Here is a 16,214-nt window from a genome sequence, read left to right as displayed (position 1 = left end):
ACCAGCACCATGATAGAAAGCACTAATACCAGCACAGAGATAGAGAGCACTGACACCACACCAGCACCATGATAGAGAGCACTGACACCAGCACCAAGTTAGAGAGCACTGACACCACACCAGCACCGTGATAGAGAGCACTGAGACCACACCAGCACTGAGATAGAGAGCACTGAGACCACACCAGCACTGAGATAGAGAGCACTGAGACCACACCAGCACCGTGATAGAGAGCACTGAGACCACACCAGCACTGAGATAGAGAGCACAGACTCCACACCAGCACCGTGATAGAGAGCACTGAGACCACACCAGCACTGTGATAGAGAGCACTGACACCAGCACCGAGTTAGAGAGCACTGACACCACACCAGCACTGTGATAGAGAGCACTGACACCAGCACCGAGTTAGACAGCACTGACACCACACCAGCACCGTGATAGAGAGCACTGAGAACACACTAGCACTGAGATAGAGAGCACTGACACCAGCACCGAGATAGAGAGCACTGACACCACACCAGCACCATGATAGAGAGCACTGACACCACACCAGAACCGTGATAGAAAGTACTGATACCAACACAGAGATAGAGAGCACTGACACCAGCACCGTGATAGAGAGCACTGACACCAGCACCGTGATAGAGAGCACTGACACCAGCACCGAGATAGAGAGCACTGACACCACACCAGCACCTTGATAGAGAGCAATGACACCACACCAGCACCGTGATAGAGAGCACTGAGACCACACCAGCACCGTGATAGAGAGCACTGAGACCACACCAGCACCGTGATAGAGAGCACTGACACCAGCACCGAGTTAGAGAGCACTGACACCACACCAGCACCGTGATAGAGAGCACTGAGATCACACCAGAACGAGATAGAGAGCACTGCCACCACACCAGCACCATGATAGAAAGCACTAATACCAGCACAGAGATAGAGAGCACTGACACCACACCAGCACCGTGATAGAGAGCACTGACACCAGCACCAAGTTAGAGAGCATTGACACCACACCAGCAGCGCGATAGAGAGCACTGAGACCACACCAGCACCGAGATAGAGAGCACTGACACCACACCAGCACCGTGATTGAGAGCACTGAGACCACACCAGCACTAAGATAGAGAGCACAGACTCCACACCAGCACCGTGATAGAGAGCACTGAGACCACACCAGCACTGTGATAGAGAGCACTGACACCAGCACCGAGTTAGAGAGCACTGACACCACACCAGCACCGAGATAGAGAGCACTGACACCAGCACCGAGTTAGAGAATACACTGACACTACACCAGCACCGTGATAGAGAGCACTGACACCACACCAGCACTGTGATAGACAGCACTGAGACCACACCAGCACTGAGATAGAGAGCACTGACACCAGCACCGAGATAGAGAGCACTGACACCACACCAGCACCGTGATAGAGAGCACTGACACCACACCAGAACCGTGATAGAAAGTACTGATACCAGCACAGAGATAGAGAGCACTGACACCAGCACCGTGATAGAGAGCACTGACACCAGCACCGTGATAGAGAGCACTGACACCACACCAGCACCGAGATCGAGAGCACTGACACCACACCAGCACCGAGATAGAGAGAGCACTGATACCAGCAACTCGCTGCGGGACCCAAAAATATCACACCGCTCAACCTCTTCAAAAGGGAGGGTACGGGCATATATTACGGTTTGCTTTTTTTAAAGGAAGTGAGTCAAAGGTAGAAAAAAGGTCCGTGTGCTCGATTAAATAAATAGTTTATAGAGTTATGCATATACATGGTCTACCGGTCACATGTGTTGAATTCCTCCGAGATCCATGCCTCATTCATTTTTAGAAATGTGAGGTAGTCAACACTGTCGTGAGCTAGGCGAGTACGCTTATCGGTCATGATCCCCCCTGCTGCGCTGAATGTCCTTTCGGACAGGACACCGGATGAGGGGCAAGCCAACAGTTCGATTGCAAATTGGGCAAGCTCTGGCCAGAGGTCAAGCCTGCCCACCCAGTAGTCCAGGGGTTCATCACTCCTCAGAGCGTCCACATCAGCCGTTAACCCGATGTAGTCGGACACCTGTCGGTCTAGGCGTTCCCTGATGCTGGATCCGGATGACACCTATCGATGGGTCGGCTGAAAGAATGACTTCATATCAGAAGTCACCAACACATCTTCAAACCGCCCTCTTCTTGCAGGCGCTGTTGGATTGGTACCCGCAACTCCTTCTCTGGGAGTGGGAATTGCTCCTCTGCCAGCGCACGCAAAAGCAGAATGCAGCATATCTCGAAGCAAGGCCTGGAAGTGCTCCATTCTGACAGCCCTCTGTGACGGCGGTAACATTTCCGCCATTTTGTGTTTGTACCGGGGGTCTAAGTACGTTGCCACCCAGTACTGGTCCTTGACCCTTATGCTTTTTATACGGGGGTCCCTATTAAAACACTGGAGCATGAAGGCCCCCATTTGCACTAAAGTGGAAGCGGTGTGGTGGCCTGGCTCCTGCTCATCATCCAGGATAATGTCGTCCTCTTCATTCTCCTCTCCCCATCCACGCACAACAACAGGGATCCCAGAAAGGTTTAAAGCATGCTCTTCTTGCTCCTCCTCATCCGCCCCCGGCACCATCCTCCTCTGACTCCTCTTCAGACTCCTGTTGTTCACTTGTCTCAGATAGAGTAGCCACCCCTGGGAATTCATCCAGCATTGCGACTTCCTCATCTTCCCGCTCCTGCTCCTCCACAGCTTGATCAATGACACAACGCAATGCACGCTCCATAAAGAAGGCATAAGGTACCATGTCACTGATGGCGCCATGGCTGAGACTGACCAGTTTGGTGATCTCCTCAAATGGGCGCAGAAGTCGCGCATGAGCAGCCACTGGCGCGGTGAAAAAAAACCCAGCTCCCCAGAACCGGTTCTGCCGCAGAGTTCATACAGGTAGATGTTAACTGCACGTTTCTGCTGGAGCAGCCTATCAAGCATATAGAAGGTTGAGTTCCATCACGTCGGGCAATCGCAAATAAGACGTCTGACCGGCAGATTGTGTCACCGCTGAATGTCAGCAAGGCGAGCCATGGCCGTGTAAGATCTTCTGAAATGGGCCGAGATTTTCCTTGCCTGCCGCAAGATGTCCTGGACCCCAGGGTATTTGACAACGAATTGCTGCACGACCAAGTTTAAGACGTGTGCCTTACATGGCACGCGTGTCATTTTGCCCTGTTTCAATGCGCTAAGCAGATTGGCACCGTTGTCACACACCACTTTACCAACTGTCAATTTGAGCGGTGTTAGCCACTGATCTGCCTGTGAACGCAAAGCTGAAAGGAGTGCCGGGTCAGTGTGGCTCTTGGCTTCCAGGCACAACAGACGCGGCACGGCATGGCAACGTCTCACCTGGCATGTCGAAAAGGTTCTGGGGAGCTTGGGTGGCGCAGCGGAAGAGATGCTAGCAGTGGAAAAGGAGGAGTCAGCCGAGGAGAAGAGGGAGGAGGATGGAGTTCCAGGAGGAGGCAGGCCTACATGCAATCCGTGGCGGTAAAACCAAATCTACACGGGTGCCACGGGTTACATGCTTGACGGCAGTCAGACAGTTCACCCAGTGGGCAGTAAAAGTTATATACCTTCCCTGCCCGTGTTTGCTAGACCACGTGTCTGTGGTCAGATGTATCTTGGCACCGACACTGTGTGCCAGACATACATTCGCTTACCGCTGAACATGGCCATATAGCTCTGGGATGCCCTTCTGTGAGAAATACTTCCTTCCTGGGACCTTCCATTGTGGTGTTCCAATGGCCACAAATTTTCAAAAGGTCTCCGAGTCCACCAGTTTATATGGCAGTAGTTGGCGGGCTATCAGTTCTGACAAGCCAGCCGTCAACCGTTGGGCAAGAGGGTTATCCGGCGTCATCATTTTTTTACGCTCGAACATTAGGCCCACGGAAGCCTGCCTTTTTGCAGAAAAACGTGAGCTTGGCGTGATGGAAGGTGGAGTGGAGGACAATTGTGAGGAGAGAGGAGAAGGAGAAGTAGAAGACGAGGCTGGACGGTGAGAGCCTGCAGTGTGGCTTTGTGTGTTCCGTTGCTCCCACTGGGCTCGGTGATGGCTGCCCATGTGCCTTCTTAAGGCGGTCGTCCCTAGGTGAGTGTTGGGCTTACCGCGACTAATGCATTGACTGCAAAGATTGCAGATGGCAACGCTATTGTCAGCAGCGCACACGTTAAAAAAAGCCCACACTGCGGAGCCATGTGCCGGTGTCCTGGGAGCGCCAGATGTGACCGTACATGGTCGATGACTCGCTCCTGATACATTTGCAGTCTGCTTTGTCCCTCCTGTGCAATGTAAGTTATTCCTGCTTCTCCTCCCTATCTGCTGGTCCATATCTCCCTCTGAACTCCCCTCCTCTTCCTCTCTTGTGGGCACCCACGTGACATCACTAGACACGTCATCATCGACGTCACCTTCCCCACCGCTATAAGTAGAGATCTCGGAGTAGGCAGCAACACCGGGGACCAACCTCCTCCTTGGGCTGATCTGGGTACTGTCGTCAGACTGCTGAGTGGCGGTCGTTGCTACCTCCTCTTCCTGATCCAATGCCAAGAGTGGCTGCGCATCAGAAATGTCCTCTTGATATGGATCGGAAAATAATTCCTGTGACTCAAGCGGAAGGTATGTGGTGGTGGTGGTGTTGGTGGAGTTGGTGGTAGTGTCTTTGGGGGTGCACATAGCAGAGAGTGAAGAAGAGGGTGCAGATCGAGAGGATGAGGAGGGTGTAGAAGAGTAAGGCTGAGTGAGCCACTCAACCAAATCTGGTGCGTCCTTTGACGTAATCGCACGCACCTTCTGCAATTTCCCACTTTGGCTCAAGTCTGTTGCTCCTGCCCTACCCCTACAACCCCTGCGGAAGGGCCTGCCTCTTCCTCTGCCTGTAGTTTTTTTTAAATGACCCTGTGACAAAAGTCTCTAGAGAAGTGCAGTATGTATGTGGAAGAAGGTATATAACACCCCGCTTCAATCTGTCATTTTTGGGGGTCACTGGTCTATCACACCAGTTATAATACTTTTTTTTTTTTTGTGTTTGTCGCTCTTTGTAGTATCGCTGCAGAACCGCTCAGCAGTCACAATGCTGCACAGTGGAAATGCACTATACTATGCTTTCTATATGTGCAAGTATTTTATACGTGTATTACACACCTATATACTGCACACCAAATAGTACACCTATACCAGTCCTTACAAGGACCTTTGTGGACCTAGTAGCTAGTGATTTGCAGACTGTCCCTCAGTCCCTACACTGATAAAAGACAGCTGCAGAATCGGCCAGCAGTCAAGTATAATAATCTTTCTATATTTGGAAGAAAGTATATTAGACGTGTACAACCCTATATACTGTACACTTATACCAGTCCTTAAAGTCTGCCAGTTTGGCGAATCGTGAACGCGCAAAATTTGCCGCGAACCGACCGCCGGGCGAACCACAAGGCCATCTCTACTCAGGAGATTCAGTGGCCACTGAATCTGGAAGTCTAGTGAGAAACCGGGAGCTCAGTGAGTGAAGATCTACAGTGAGAGACTTTGTGAGAAGAAGAGAACTATTCTGTGTTACCAAGAGTTATGTACAACTACCGTCAGTGACAGTAACAAGATTTGTTACCACAGGAGACGGCGGTCCTCCCGATACAGAAGTTGTGTCTGGCTGGAGGCCTTACACTGTATAGCTGTCTACCTATACAAGTCTCGGAGTCTGCCAATTGTCATTGCATCTACTCAAATGTGTCCCTGGCCCTAAACCGGCTCTCCCACAGTTCTTGTTCAGAGATAATAAATATCTTGTTTGCATTCAAAAAGTGACTGGCGCCCATCATTCCACCTTGCATTACACCCACCATGCCTCGTAACCCACTCTACAAAGAAGGACGTCAGCTGTCTCTAACTCTGGAGGTCATCATTAGAGTATATAGTGCAATGGTCAGGAGTATGTAATGTACAATATAGCTTATAATTAGCGTCAGGACTAGTGATGGCCGAACAGTTCGCCCGGCGGTCGTTTCACGGCGAATTTCGGCTGTTCGCGGTCCGCCAGTTCGGCGGACTATTGGCGCCGGTCGCCCGGCGGACTTCCGTGTTTTTACTGTGTAAAGGAACTTTGACCTGATGACACATCCATCATGGGGTACAGGACAGCCAATTGAGACATGACAGCATATGGACACTTGGACATTCCCCCTAACTTATAAATACACCCGATCCGGCGGCCATTTTACATTCTTTCTTCTGTCACTATAGGGAAAGGTTGCTGTGTGGAGTAGGGAGAGATAAATCGCTAGCTATTTGGTACACAAAAGTTCTTTTCAGGACTGGTATAGGTGTTAGGTGTATATAGGTTTGCTGTGCTACTGATTGTTGCAGCAGCCTGAGTGTCTTTTGTCAGTTTAGAGAAAGGGAAAGGACGGTGTGTCTGCTGCTATTGTAGGGACAGCCAGATTAGTCATCATCATCATCATCATCATCATTAGCTGTTACTATCAGGTCCACAAAAGTGCTATTCCAGTAACCAGTTATTGTTCCAGCAGCCTCTGTTTTGTCAGTTTATATAGGGACAGGAAGGAAGCAGTGTGTCAGGCAGTGAGGGTCAGTTTAATCAGTAGCTATTACTATTAGTTCCACAAAGGTTATTTTTCAGGACTGGTATCAGTGGTACGGTAATAGGCTTGTACACGTATAATATTCTTTCTTCCAAATATAGAAAGAATATTATACTTGACTGCTGCCCATCTGCTGCAGTCTGCTAATCATTCACAACTCACTTGTTCCACAAAGCTCTTTATCAGGACTGGTAACTTGGTCTGCCTAGGGTGCTACAGTACATAGGGTTGAGTGAGGTACAGTCTGCTGTTCTATAAGGACTGGTATCGGTCCACAATACATATAGTTGAGGTGCACTACTGCTGACCGCTGCCCTATACTGCAGCAGTCCTTCAGCAGTATAGGGACTGACGTACAGTCTGCTAATCAGTCACACACAACCTACTTGGTCCACAAAGGTCCTTATCAGGACTGGTAACTTGGTGTAGGGTGCTACAGTACATAGGGTTGAGTGAGGTACAGTCTGCTGTTCTATAAGGACTGGTATCGGTCCACAATACATATAGTTGAGGTGCACTACTGCTGACCGCTGCCCTATACTGCAGCAGTCCTTCATCAGTATAGGGATTGACGTACAGTCTGCTAATCAGTCACACACAACCTACTTGGTCCACAAAGGTCCTTATCAGGACTGGTAACTTGGTGTAGGGTGCTACAGTACATAGGGTTGAGTGAGGTACAGTCTGCTGTTCTATAAGGACTGGTATCGGTCCACAATACATATAGTTGAGGTGCACTACTGCTGACCGCTGCCCTATACTGCAGCAGTCCTTCAGCAGTATAGGGACTGACGTACAGTCTGCTAATCAGTCACACACAACCTACTTGGTCCACAAAGGTCCTTATCAGGACTGGTAACTTGGTGTAGGGTGCTACAGTACATAGGGTTGAGTGAGGTACAGTCTGCTGCTCTATAAGGACTGGTATCGGTCCACAATACATAGGGTTGAGGTGCACCACTGCTGACCGCTGCCCTATACTGCAGCAGTCCTTCAGCAGTATAGGGACTGACGTACAGTCTGCTAATCAGTCACACACAACCTACTTGGTCCACAAAGGTCCTTATCAGGACTGGTAACTTGGTGTAGGGTGCTACAGTACATAGGGTTGAGTGAGGTACAGTCTGCTATTCTGTAAGGACTGGTATCGGTCCACAATACATAGGGTTGAGGTGCACTACTGCTGACCGCTGCCCTATACTGCAGCAGTCCTTCATCGGTATAGGGACTGAGAGTTTTGTCACAGGGTCATTTAAAAAATGACAGGCAGAGGAAGAGGCAGGCCCTTCCGCAGGGGTGGTAGGGGTAGGGCAGGAGCAACAGGCTTGAGCCAAAGTGGGAAGTTGCAGAAGGTGCGTTTAATTACTTTAAAGGATCCCTGTGCTGTGCTGACTTCCTCCTGGGCCTGCTTATTATGAGGGGCTCACACCATCCCTGTGCTATGCTCATTATGAGGGGCTCACACCATCCCTGTTCTATGCTCATTATGAGGGGCTCACACCATCCCTGTTCTATGCTCATTATGAGGGGCTCACACCATCCCTGTGCTGTGCTGACTTACTCCTGGGGCTGCTTATTATGAGGGGCTCACACCATCCCTGTTCTATGCTCATTATGAGGGGCTCACACCATCCCTGTGCTATGCTGACATCCTCCTGGGGCTGCATATTATGAGGGGATCACACCATCCCTGTGCTGTGCTGACTTACTCCTGGGGCTGCTTATTATGAGGGGATCACACCATCCCTGTGCTGTGCTGACTTACTCCTGGGGCTGCTTATTATGAGGGGCTCACACCATCCCTGTGCTGTGCTGACTTACTCCTTGGGCTGCTTATTATGAGGGGCTCACACCATCCCTGTGCTATGCTGACATCCTCCTGGGGCTGCATATTATGAGGGGATCACACCATCCCTGTGCTGTGCTGACTTACTCCTGGGGCTGCTTATTATGAGGGGCTCACACCATCCCTCTGCTGCTGTCAGATGACTCTATCACGGTGCAGGTGTCATTGCTGTATGTCACGCTGCTGGTGATCATCTCCTGCACCCTCTTCTTTGCCTACCCTGGTCCCTGACCTTCCCTCTCCTCCATTGCCTTCATGCGCTCCACAGTCCTGAATTGTCAGAACAATTTCCCATATAAAAAAAGAATGCTTGTAGTTGTCGATCCCAAATTCACCTCATACATGTGTTATGTCATTGGCCAGGTGGTGGGACTATGTGTGCACAGCTAGTAATTATTTTGTGGCTGCAAATTTGACATGTAGGTTTGCAAAGTTCGCCTCCCATTGAAGTCAATGGGGCCCGCCGCGAACGTTCCGTTTTCGCGAACTATCGGCCGCGTTCACGAAACGTCCCGTCGGAAGTTCGTCCATCACTAGTCAGGACTCATAATATTGGTGATTAGTAATCAGTGGCGGGTTATATGTTCATCAGAGACAAATTGAAGAGGTCCCACACCGCTCCTCCCATCTCCTGAGACTGCACTCAGTGACTTGAGTCTGAGACTATACAGACATATCCCTCCACCCCGCACAGCCAGCAAATAACAGAGCAAGTAACCCCGGGGGGAAAATTCTTCTGTCAGAGATCTTGCTAGACCTGGGCATGGGGCAGAAGACCCAAGGTACATACCCCAGGTGCCTAGATCTAGTAACATCTATGGGGAAAATCAACCTTTTGCTGCCAGCTGATCCCCAGAATCTCCATAAATCCAGTCTAGATACATAAATTGTGTCGGCAGCACAGAGAAGGAAGATTATCGGAGAGAAATCCAGGAATACAGGACGGGGAACACAGCTCAGGAAAGTGACCAGGGGATTACAGGCTGATATCACCCAGCCCCCGCCCTACTCTGGACCAATCAGTGAGCAGTATGGGTGGAGGAATGTATTTAGTGTTAATGACCCACCTGTGCTGATCTCTGTAGGAGTGTCCTCCTCTATAAATGTCCCCGTTATTCCATCCTCCTCCATAGACTGCTGATCATCCCTCACATACCTCTCTTCTTCTTCTGATTTCACCTCAAATTCTATATCCATTGGATCTCCACTCTAAACCAAGAAAATGAGAGAGAAAATATCAGATATAAGCTTTATTATGGTGACATCACATAGTAAAGCCACACATCGTCCCATAAGTCTGTGTTTTATAATCTCCGTCCCACCAACCTTGCAATATTGAGGGATGGTGTGACCTTCCTGTGTGGAATCCCAGGAATACAGAGGACGGGGACATCTCTCTGGTGGGTTCCTGGTATTTGGTGGCTCCATCATGTCCTTGTGTCCTTCTGAAAACTCCTCCATCACTCCATACTCCTCATCCTCCTCTTTATACTCTTCTTTTACAACAATATGATTCTTGAAGTTTTCATTCTGAAAGATATAATAAAATATTTATTTTAACAACATGCTGTGTATAAATCAGAACTACCAATAATTGTTCCTCACCTACCTGATGATGGTGGGGGATGGTGTGACCTTCCTGTGTGGAATCCCGGGAATACAGAGGACGGGGACATCTCTCTGGTGGGTTCCCATTACTGGATCCATCTGTAGGAAACACACACACTGACTGAATACATTGTTTCTATGTGTTTATCAGATGATGGGGGATGGGTGGAGCCTCCGTACTGCTCTCTCCTTTACAATAAAGTCTCCTCTTACCCGGTGATGTGAGGGGCGGCTGATTGTCCATCATGACGTCCTTGTAGAGATCCTTGTGTCCTTCTAAATACTCCCACTCCTCCATGGAGAAATAGACAGTGACATCCTGACACCTTATAGGAACCTGACACACACAATGATACAGTCACCATCCAGACACATCCCTTGTGTGGGACCTTCACAGACATCGGGAATAATTATTTCCTCCTCCATAACGATTATAAAATCAAACACATGTATCATAAGCCCCTCTAGATAAAACCCCCAACCCGTATTATAGTATAATCCCTTAGTATAGACTGAAAAAGTGAAATCGATGGAAGAAAAACACATTTCCGAGATGAAGAGAATGAGGGACACCTGAGGAGGAAAGAGGGGCTTTTTTTGTGACTGAGGGACAGTCCCTCCAAATCAGGGACAGTTGGGAGCGATATGTGTGTATCATCATCTGCTGGATAAATAGAAGATACGATCTTATTACCTCCTCTACTGCCGATTCCAGCGAAGTCTACTCTCTACTTCCTCCCGCCTTACCTCTCACCCGGAACTTCCTGTCTGTAACTGACATCACTTCCTGTCTTCCATAGAGACTTCCTGTCTCTATGGTAGAAGTGAGAAGCTCACCACCTTGTGGAGCTCTGAGGAACTGCAGCCCCCAAGAAACGTCTCTTAGGCCGCGTACACACGGGCGGATTGTCTGCCCAACTAAGTTCGTCAGACAATCCGACAGACAGTCCGTCCAAAATTTGAATGAACGGACTTGACCACACATGATGAACAGACAGTCCGCTGAAAGCGTGCGCGATGACGTGTACAGCACGTACGACGGGACCAGATAAACGACGTCCTATACACTGCAGTGCAACCTTCGGCCGTGTAAATCCTTTCTGAGCATGCGCCATACTTAGTCCGTCCAACTTGCCTACACACGAGCGGACTGTCCGCTGAAACCAAGTTTGGACGGACAAAACCAAGTTTGGACGGACAAAATTACGGAAATTCCGTAAGACTTTGTTCGTCAGACAGTCCGCTGAAAAAGTCCGCTGAAGCTCACACACGAGTGGATTGTCCGCTGAAACACGGTTCAGCGGACTAAGTTGGGCAGACAATCCGCCCGTGTGTACGCGGCCTTAGTGTGAACAGGTCCTTGTGCTGTGTGTGTATGTACTGTATATCCTTATAGATGGGGTCATCTCCACTCCCACCAAGGGGGAGAGAAATATATTACTGCCTTGTCCAGCCTTTCTCAGCCAGGGTTCCTCCAAAGGTCTCTAGGGGTTCCTTGAGCAATAGACAATTTCTGTCTCTCAGTAACAACTGACTTCCATGATCTGCAAGTGGGGGGGGGGGCAGTCTTCCCACTGATGACAATATAAGGGGGTCCTTCTCCCATTAGTCACCAATGTAAGGGACCACTACGCTGACCACTGTTATAAGGGGGTCCTTCTCCCATTGGTCACCGATGTAAGGGACCACTACACTGACCACTGATATAAGGGGGTCCTTCTCCCATTGGTCACCAATGTAAGGGACCACTACACCGACCACTGATATAAGGGGGTCCTTCTCCCATTGGTCACCGATGTAAAGGACCACTACACCGACCACTGATATAAGGGGGTCCTTCTCCCATTGGTCACCAATGTAAGGGACCACTGATATAAGGGGGTCCTTCTCCCATTGGTCACCAATGTAAGGGACCACTACACTGACCACTGTTATAAGTGGGTCATTCTCCCATTGGTCACCAATGTAAGGGACCACTACACTGACCACTGATATAAGGGTGTCCTTCTCGCATTGGTCACCAACGTAAGGGACCACTACACCGACCACTGATATAAGGGGGTCCTTCTCCCATTGGTCACCAATGTAAGGGACCACTGATATAAGGGGGTCCTTCTCCCATTGGTCACCAATGTAAGGGACCACTACACTGACCACTGTTATAAGGGGGTCCTTCTCCCATTGGTCACCAATGTAAGGGACCACTACACTGACCACTGATATAAGGGGGTCCTTCTCCCATTGGTCACCAATGTAAGGGACCACTACACCGACCACTGATATAAGGGGGTCCTTCTCCCATTGGTCACCAATGTAAGGGACCACTGATATAAGGGGGTCCTTCTCCCATTGGTCACCAATGTAAGGGACCACTACACCGACCACTGATATAAGGGGGTCCTTCTCCCATTGGTCACCAATGTAAGGGACCACTACACTGACCACTGTTATAAGGGGGTCATTCTCCCATTGGTCACCAATGTAAGGGACCACTACACCGACCACTGTTATAAGGGGGTCATTCTCCCATTGGTCACCAATGTAAGGGACCACTACACCGACCACTGATATAAGGGGGTCCTTCTCCCATTGGTCACCAATGTAAGGGACCACTACACCGACCACTGATATAAGGGGGTCATTCTCCCATTGGTCACCAATGTAAGGGACCACTACACCGACCACTGTTATAAGGGGGTCATTCTCCCATTGGTCACCAATGTAAGGGACCACTACACCGACCACTGATATAAGGGGGTCCTTCTCCCATTGGTCACCAATGTAAGGGACCACTACACTGACCACTGATATAAGGGGGTCCTTCTCCCATTGGTCACCAATTTAAGGGACCACTACACTGACCACTGATATAAGGGGGTCCTTCTCCCATTGGTCACCAATGTAAGGGACCACTACACCGACCACTGATATAAGGGGGTCATTCTCCCATTGGTCACCAATGTAAGGGACCACTACACCGACCACTGATATAAGGGGGTCCTTCTCCCATTGGTCACCAATGTAAGGGACCACTACACTGACCACTGATATAAGGGGGTCCTTCTCCCATTGGTCACCAATTTAAGAGACCACTACACTGACCACTGATATAAGTAGACATGTGCATGAAGAAAATATTTGTTTAGTTTTAAAGATTTTTTTTTTTCGATTTGAAACATTTGAATCAATACATTTTGAATCGGCCGATTTGAAAACTTTAGATAGGACAAAGGAGAAATGGAAAAAAAGGGCGCACCGACCTCGTGCATTATCCTTTAATGTATTTTATTAAAAAAGTAAAATTAAAAACTACTCAAACATGTGGAAGAAAACCGCAGTATAAAAACCCTTCAGATGATGGCCATCGATCTCACGACAACAGACTCCAGATGGTAACGGAGAAGATTATAATGGCCACTGCCGACTGACGCGTTTCGAAGGAATACCTTCTTTCTCAGAGCGCAGCAGTGATATCTCCTTCGGTTTCTTATATTTACACACATACAAGAGAGTGTGCACCAATGAGGTACCTCCCACAGGGGCTCAGGGATCACACCCACAAATTGTGGGCGGTACTCAACAAGAGGGTGACTCCCAAATAACTGAATGGACAACCACACCTCCATCCATTTAGTCGGGTACCCATCGGATAGATGCAAGTAGTATTATATACATCTGTATTCAAAGAGAGTCACCAAAAAAATCTCTCTCTGCCAGTACATAGACCGGACATGTACAATAAGAGGGCCAAACACAATTCAACCCAACTGAAAGACCACAAACAATCACAACCAGTAAAAAGGAGGACACACATAGTTAGCAAACATGGCAATCTGGGATTTCCATCCCACAGCAACATATTGGATACTGGTAATGACAGCAAGAGTACAATGCAGGAAAATCCCGGGCTTTCAGCACATGCAGATGTGTATATGTATTGGTTTACACGTGGCCCCGCCCCCACCCCCTTTAGAATTGAATTCAATTTAACATAATATAGTAAGGGGTGCCCCGTACACACGATCGCACATTCAGACAACAAAATCCATGTTTTTCTTTCCCCGACGGATGTTGGCTCAAACTTGTCTTGCATGCACACGGTCACACAAGGGGTATCGGAAATTCCGAACGCCAAGAACGCGGTGACGTACAACACACGCGCGACGAGCCGAGAAGTTCAATAGCCAGTGCGGCTCTTCTGCTTGATTCCGAGCATGCGTGGAATTTTGTGCGTCGGAATTGCGTACACACGATCGGATTTTCCGACAACGGATTTTGTTGTCGGAAAATTTGAGATCCAGATCTCATTTTTTTTGTCGGAAATTCCAACGGAAAATGGAGCCTACACACGGTTGGAAATTCCGAAACATTTGTTGTCGGAATATTCCGACCGTGTGTTTGCAGCATTAGTGTGCATTTTGATGGGGGCATTTATGGAGAGGGTTGATTCAGGGGCGATCTATTTCTGGAGGGGCCCGGGGGATCTTTAAATCAAGGAATCTTTCGAATGCTCTGTGTTTTCCTTCAGGCGTCTATTTTCCATCAACGGGTTTGTATTGGCCCACAGAAATGTCTGGTCTGCTCTCTATGAGGCAGTCTATGGTAAAATGGCGGTGGCTGACTATCATGGTTGACGTCATCCCTGCACGACGGCGGACGCACGGGGAAGTGACACCTGGTCGGTACTTCCGTTCCTATGGAACGCAAACAACATGGCGGGCGTTCCAGGTGACGGAACCGGCCGTGAGGGGAAGCCATCAATGCCACTGTTGTGGCAGCTATTATTATTATAGTCACTGGCGGCACATCGAGCTGTTAAGAAGCGCGTCGAGGGGACAAGCTCCGGATCTCTCTGAATGATGGTGCATAGCGATGTGAAGTGATGGTCTAAATGGGTGAGCTTTGTACTCTTGCCGTCAATAACCGGTGTCCAATATGTTGCTATGGGATGGAAATCCCAGATTGCCATGTTTGCTAACTAATTGTGTCCTCCTTTTTACTGGTTTGGATTGTTTGTGGTCTTTCAGTTGGGTTTAATTGTGTTTGGCCCTCTGACTGTATATGTCCGGTCTATGTACTGGTAGAGAGAGAGTGACTCTCTCATACAGCTGTATGTAATACTACTTGCATCTGTCCGATGGGTACCCGATTAATGGATGAAGGTGTGGCTGAAGGAGATATCACTGCTGGGTAGGGATGAGCCGAACACCCCCCGGTTCGGTTCGCACCAGAACTTTTGAACGGACCCCAAATTCGAACGAACTTTAGAACCCCATTGAAGTCTATGGGACTCGAATGTTCGAAATGAAAAGTGCTAATTTTAACGGCTAATATGCAAGATACTGTGCTAAAAAGGGTTTGGGGACCTGGCTCCTGCCCCAGGGGACATGGGTCAATGCCTAAAATGTTTTTAAAAATGGCAGTTTTGGCGGGAGCACTGATTTTAATGATGATTAAAGTGAAATCTTCCTTTAAATATGGTGCCTGGGGGGTGTCTGTAGTATGCCTGTGAAGTGCCACGTGTTTCCCGTGTTTAGAACAGTCCCTGCACAAAATGACATTTAACGAAAATAACATCATTGAAAACTGCTTGCGGTTTTAATGTTATATCTGGTTCCTGCAATATGGATGAAAATCATTGAGAAAAATGGCATGGGTAGCCCTCCCTGCCCATTACCAGCCCCTTTGGGTCTTGTACGTATATTAAGGGGAACCCTGTACCCATATTACAAAAAGGAAATACGTGTGGCCCCCAGGCCCTATATACTCAGAACAGCAGTATACAGGCGGTGCAAACAAGACAGGGACTGTGTAGGTTTGTTGTGTTAAGTAGAATCTGTTTGTAATTTTGAACTGGTACATTTTTAAAGTGTAGCTCCAGTCAAAAAATCTATTTTTAAGCTTTTTGGAAAACAACCACCTCTCGGCCTGCCCCTGCAGAGCTGACAAAACATCCGCCCCAGTGTGGCTCCTGTCCCCCAAACAAACCAGCGCAAGCACGGCATGGCATCGTTTTGCCTGCGTACTTGCGTAGCCCCTGGAACGCCTACGGAGCACCGCTGGTTCTGAGGACAGAGCACTGGAAGAGGCCATGGAGGAAG

At 48.9% G+C, this 16,214-nt stretch overlaps 1 protein-coding gene across 1 annotated transcript in view; it reads right to left on the bottom strand.

Annotated features, from left to right (window-relative positions):
• LOC143955666 (uncharacterized) overlaps positions 1-16,214 on the bottom strand; it is a 28,447-nt gene that overhangs the window by 3,583 nt on the left and 8,650 nt on the right. Inside the window, exons 2-5 of the mRNA XM_077465771.1 lie at positions 10,327-10,450; positions 10,115-10,212; positions 9,832-10,035; positions 9,573-9,714 (exon numbers count right to left, since the gene is read on the bottom strand). Of these exons, the coding sequence (XP_077321897.1) occupies positions 9,573-9,714; positions 9,832-10,035; positions 10,115-10,212; positions 10,327-10,450 (568 nt within the window). The remainder of the gene's footprint in view (positions 1-9,572; positions 9,715-9,831; positions 10,036-10,114; positions 10,213-10,326; positions 10,451-16,214) is intronic.

Source organism: Lithobates pipiens, unplaced genomic scaffold, assembly GCF_037356315.1.
Source record: "Lithobates pipiens isolate NorthernLeopardFrog02 unplaced genomic scaffold, aLitPip1_a1.2 Scaffold_35, whole genome shotgun sequence".
Taxonomy (NCBI): domain Eukaryota; kingdom Metazoa; phylum Chordata; class Amphibia; order Anura; family Ranidae; genus Lithobates; species Lithobates pipiens.
The sequence above is the reverse complement of the archived record's forward strand: the minus strand, read 5'-3'. Positions and strand labels throughout refer to the sequence as shown.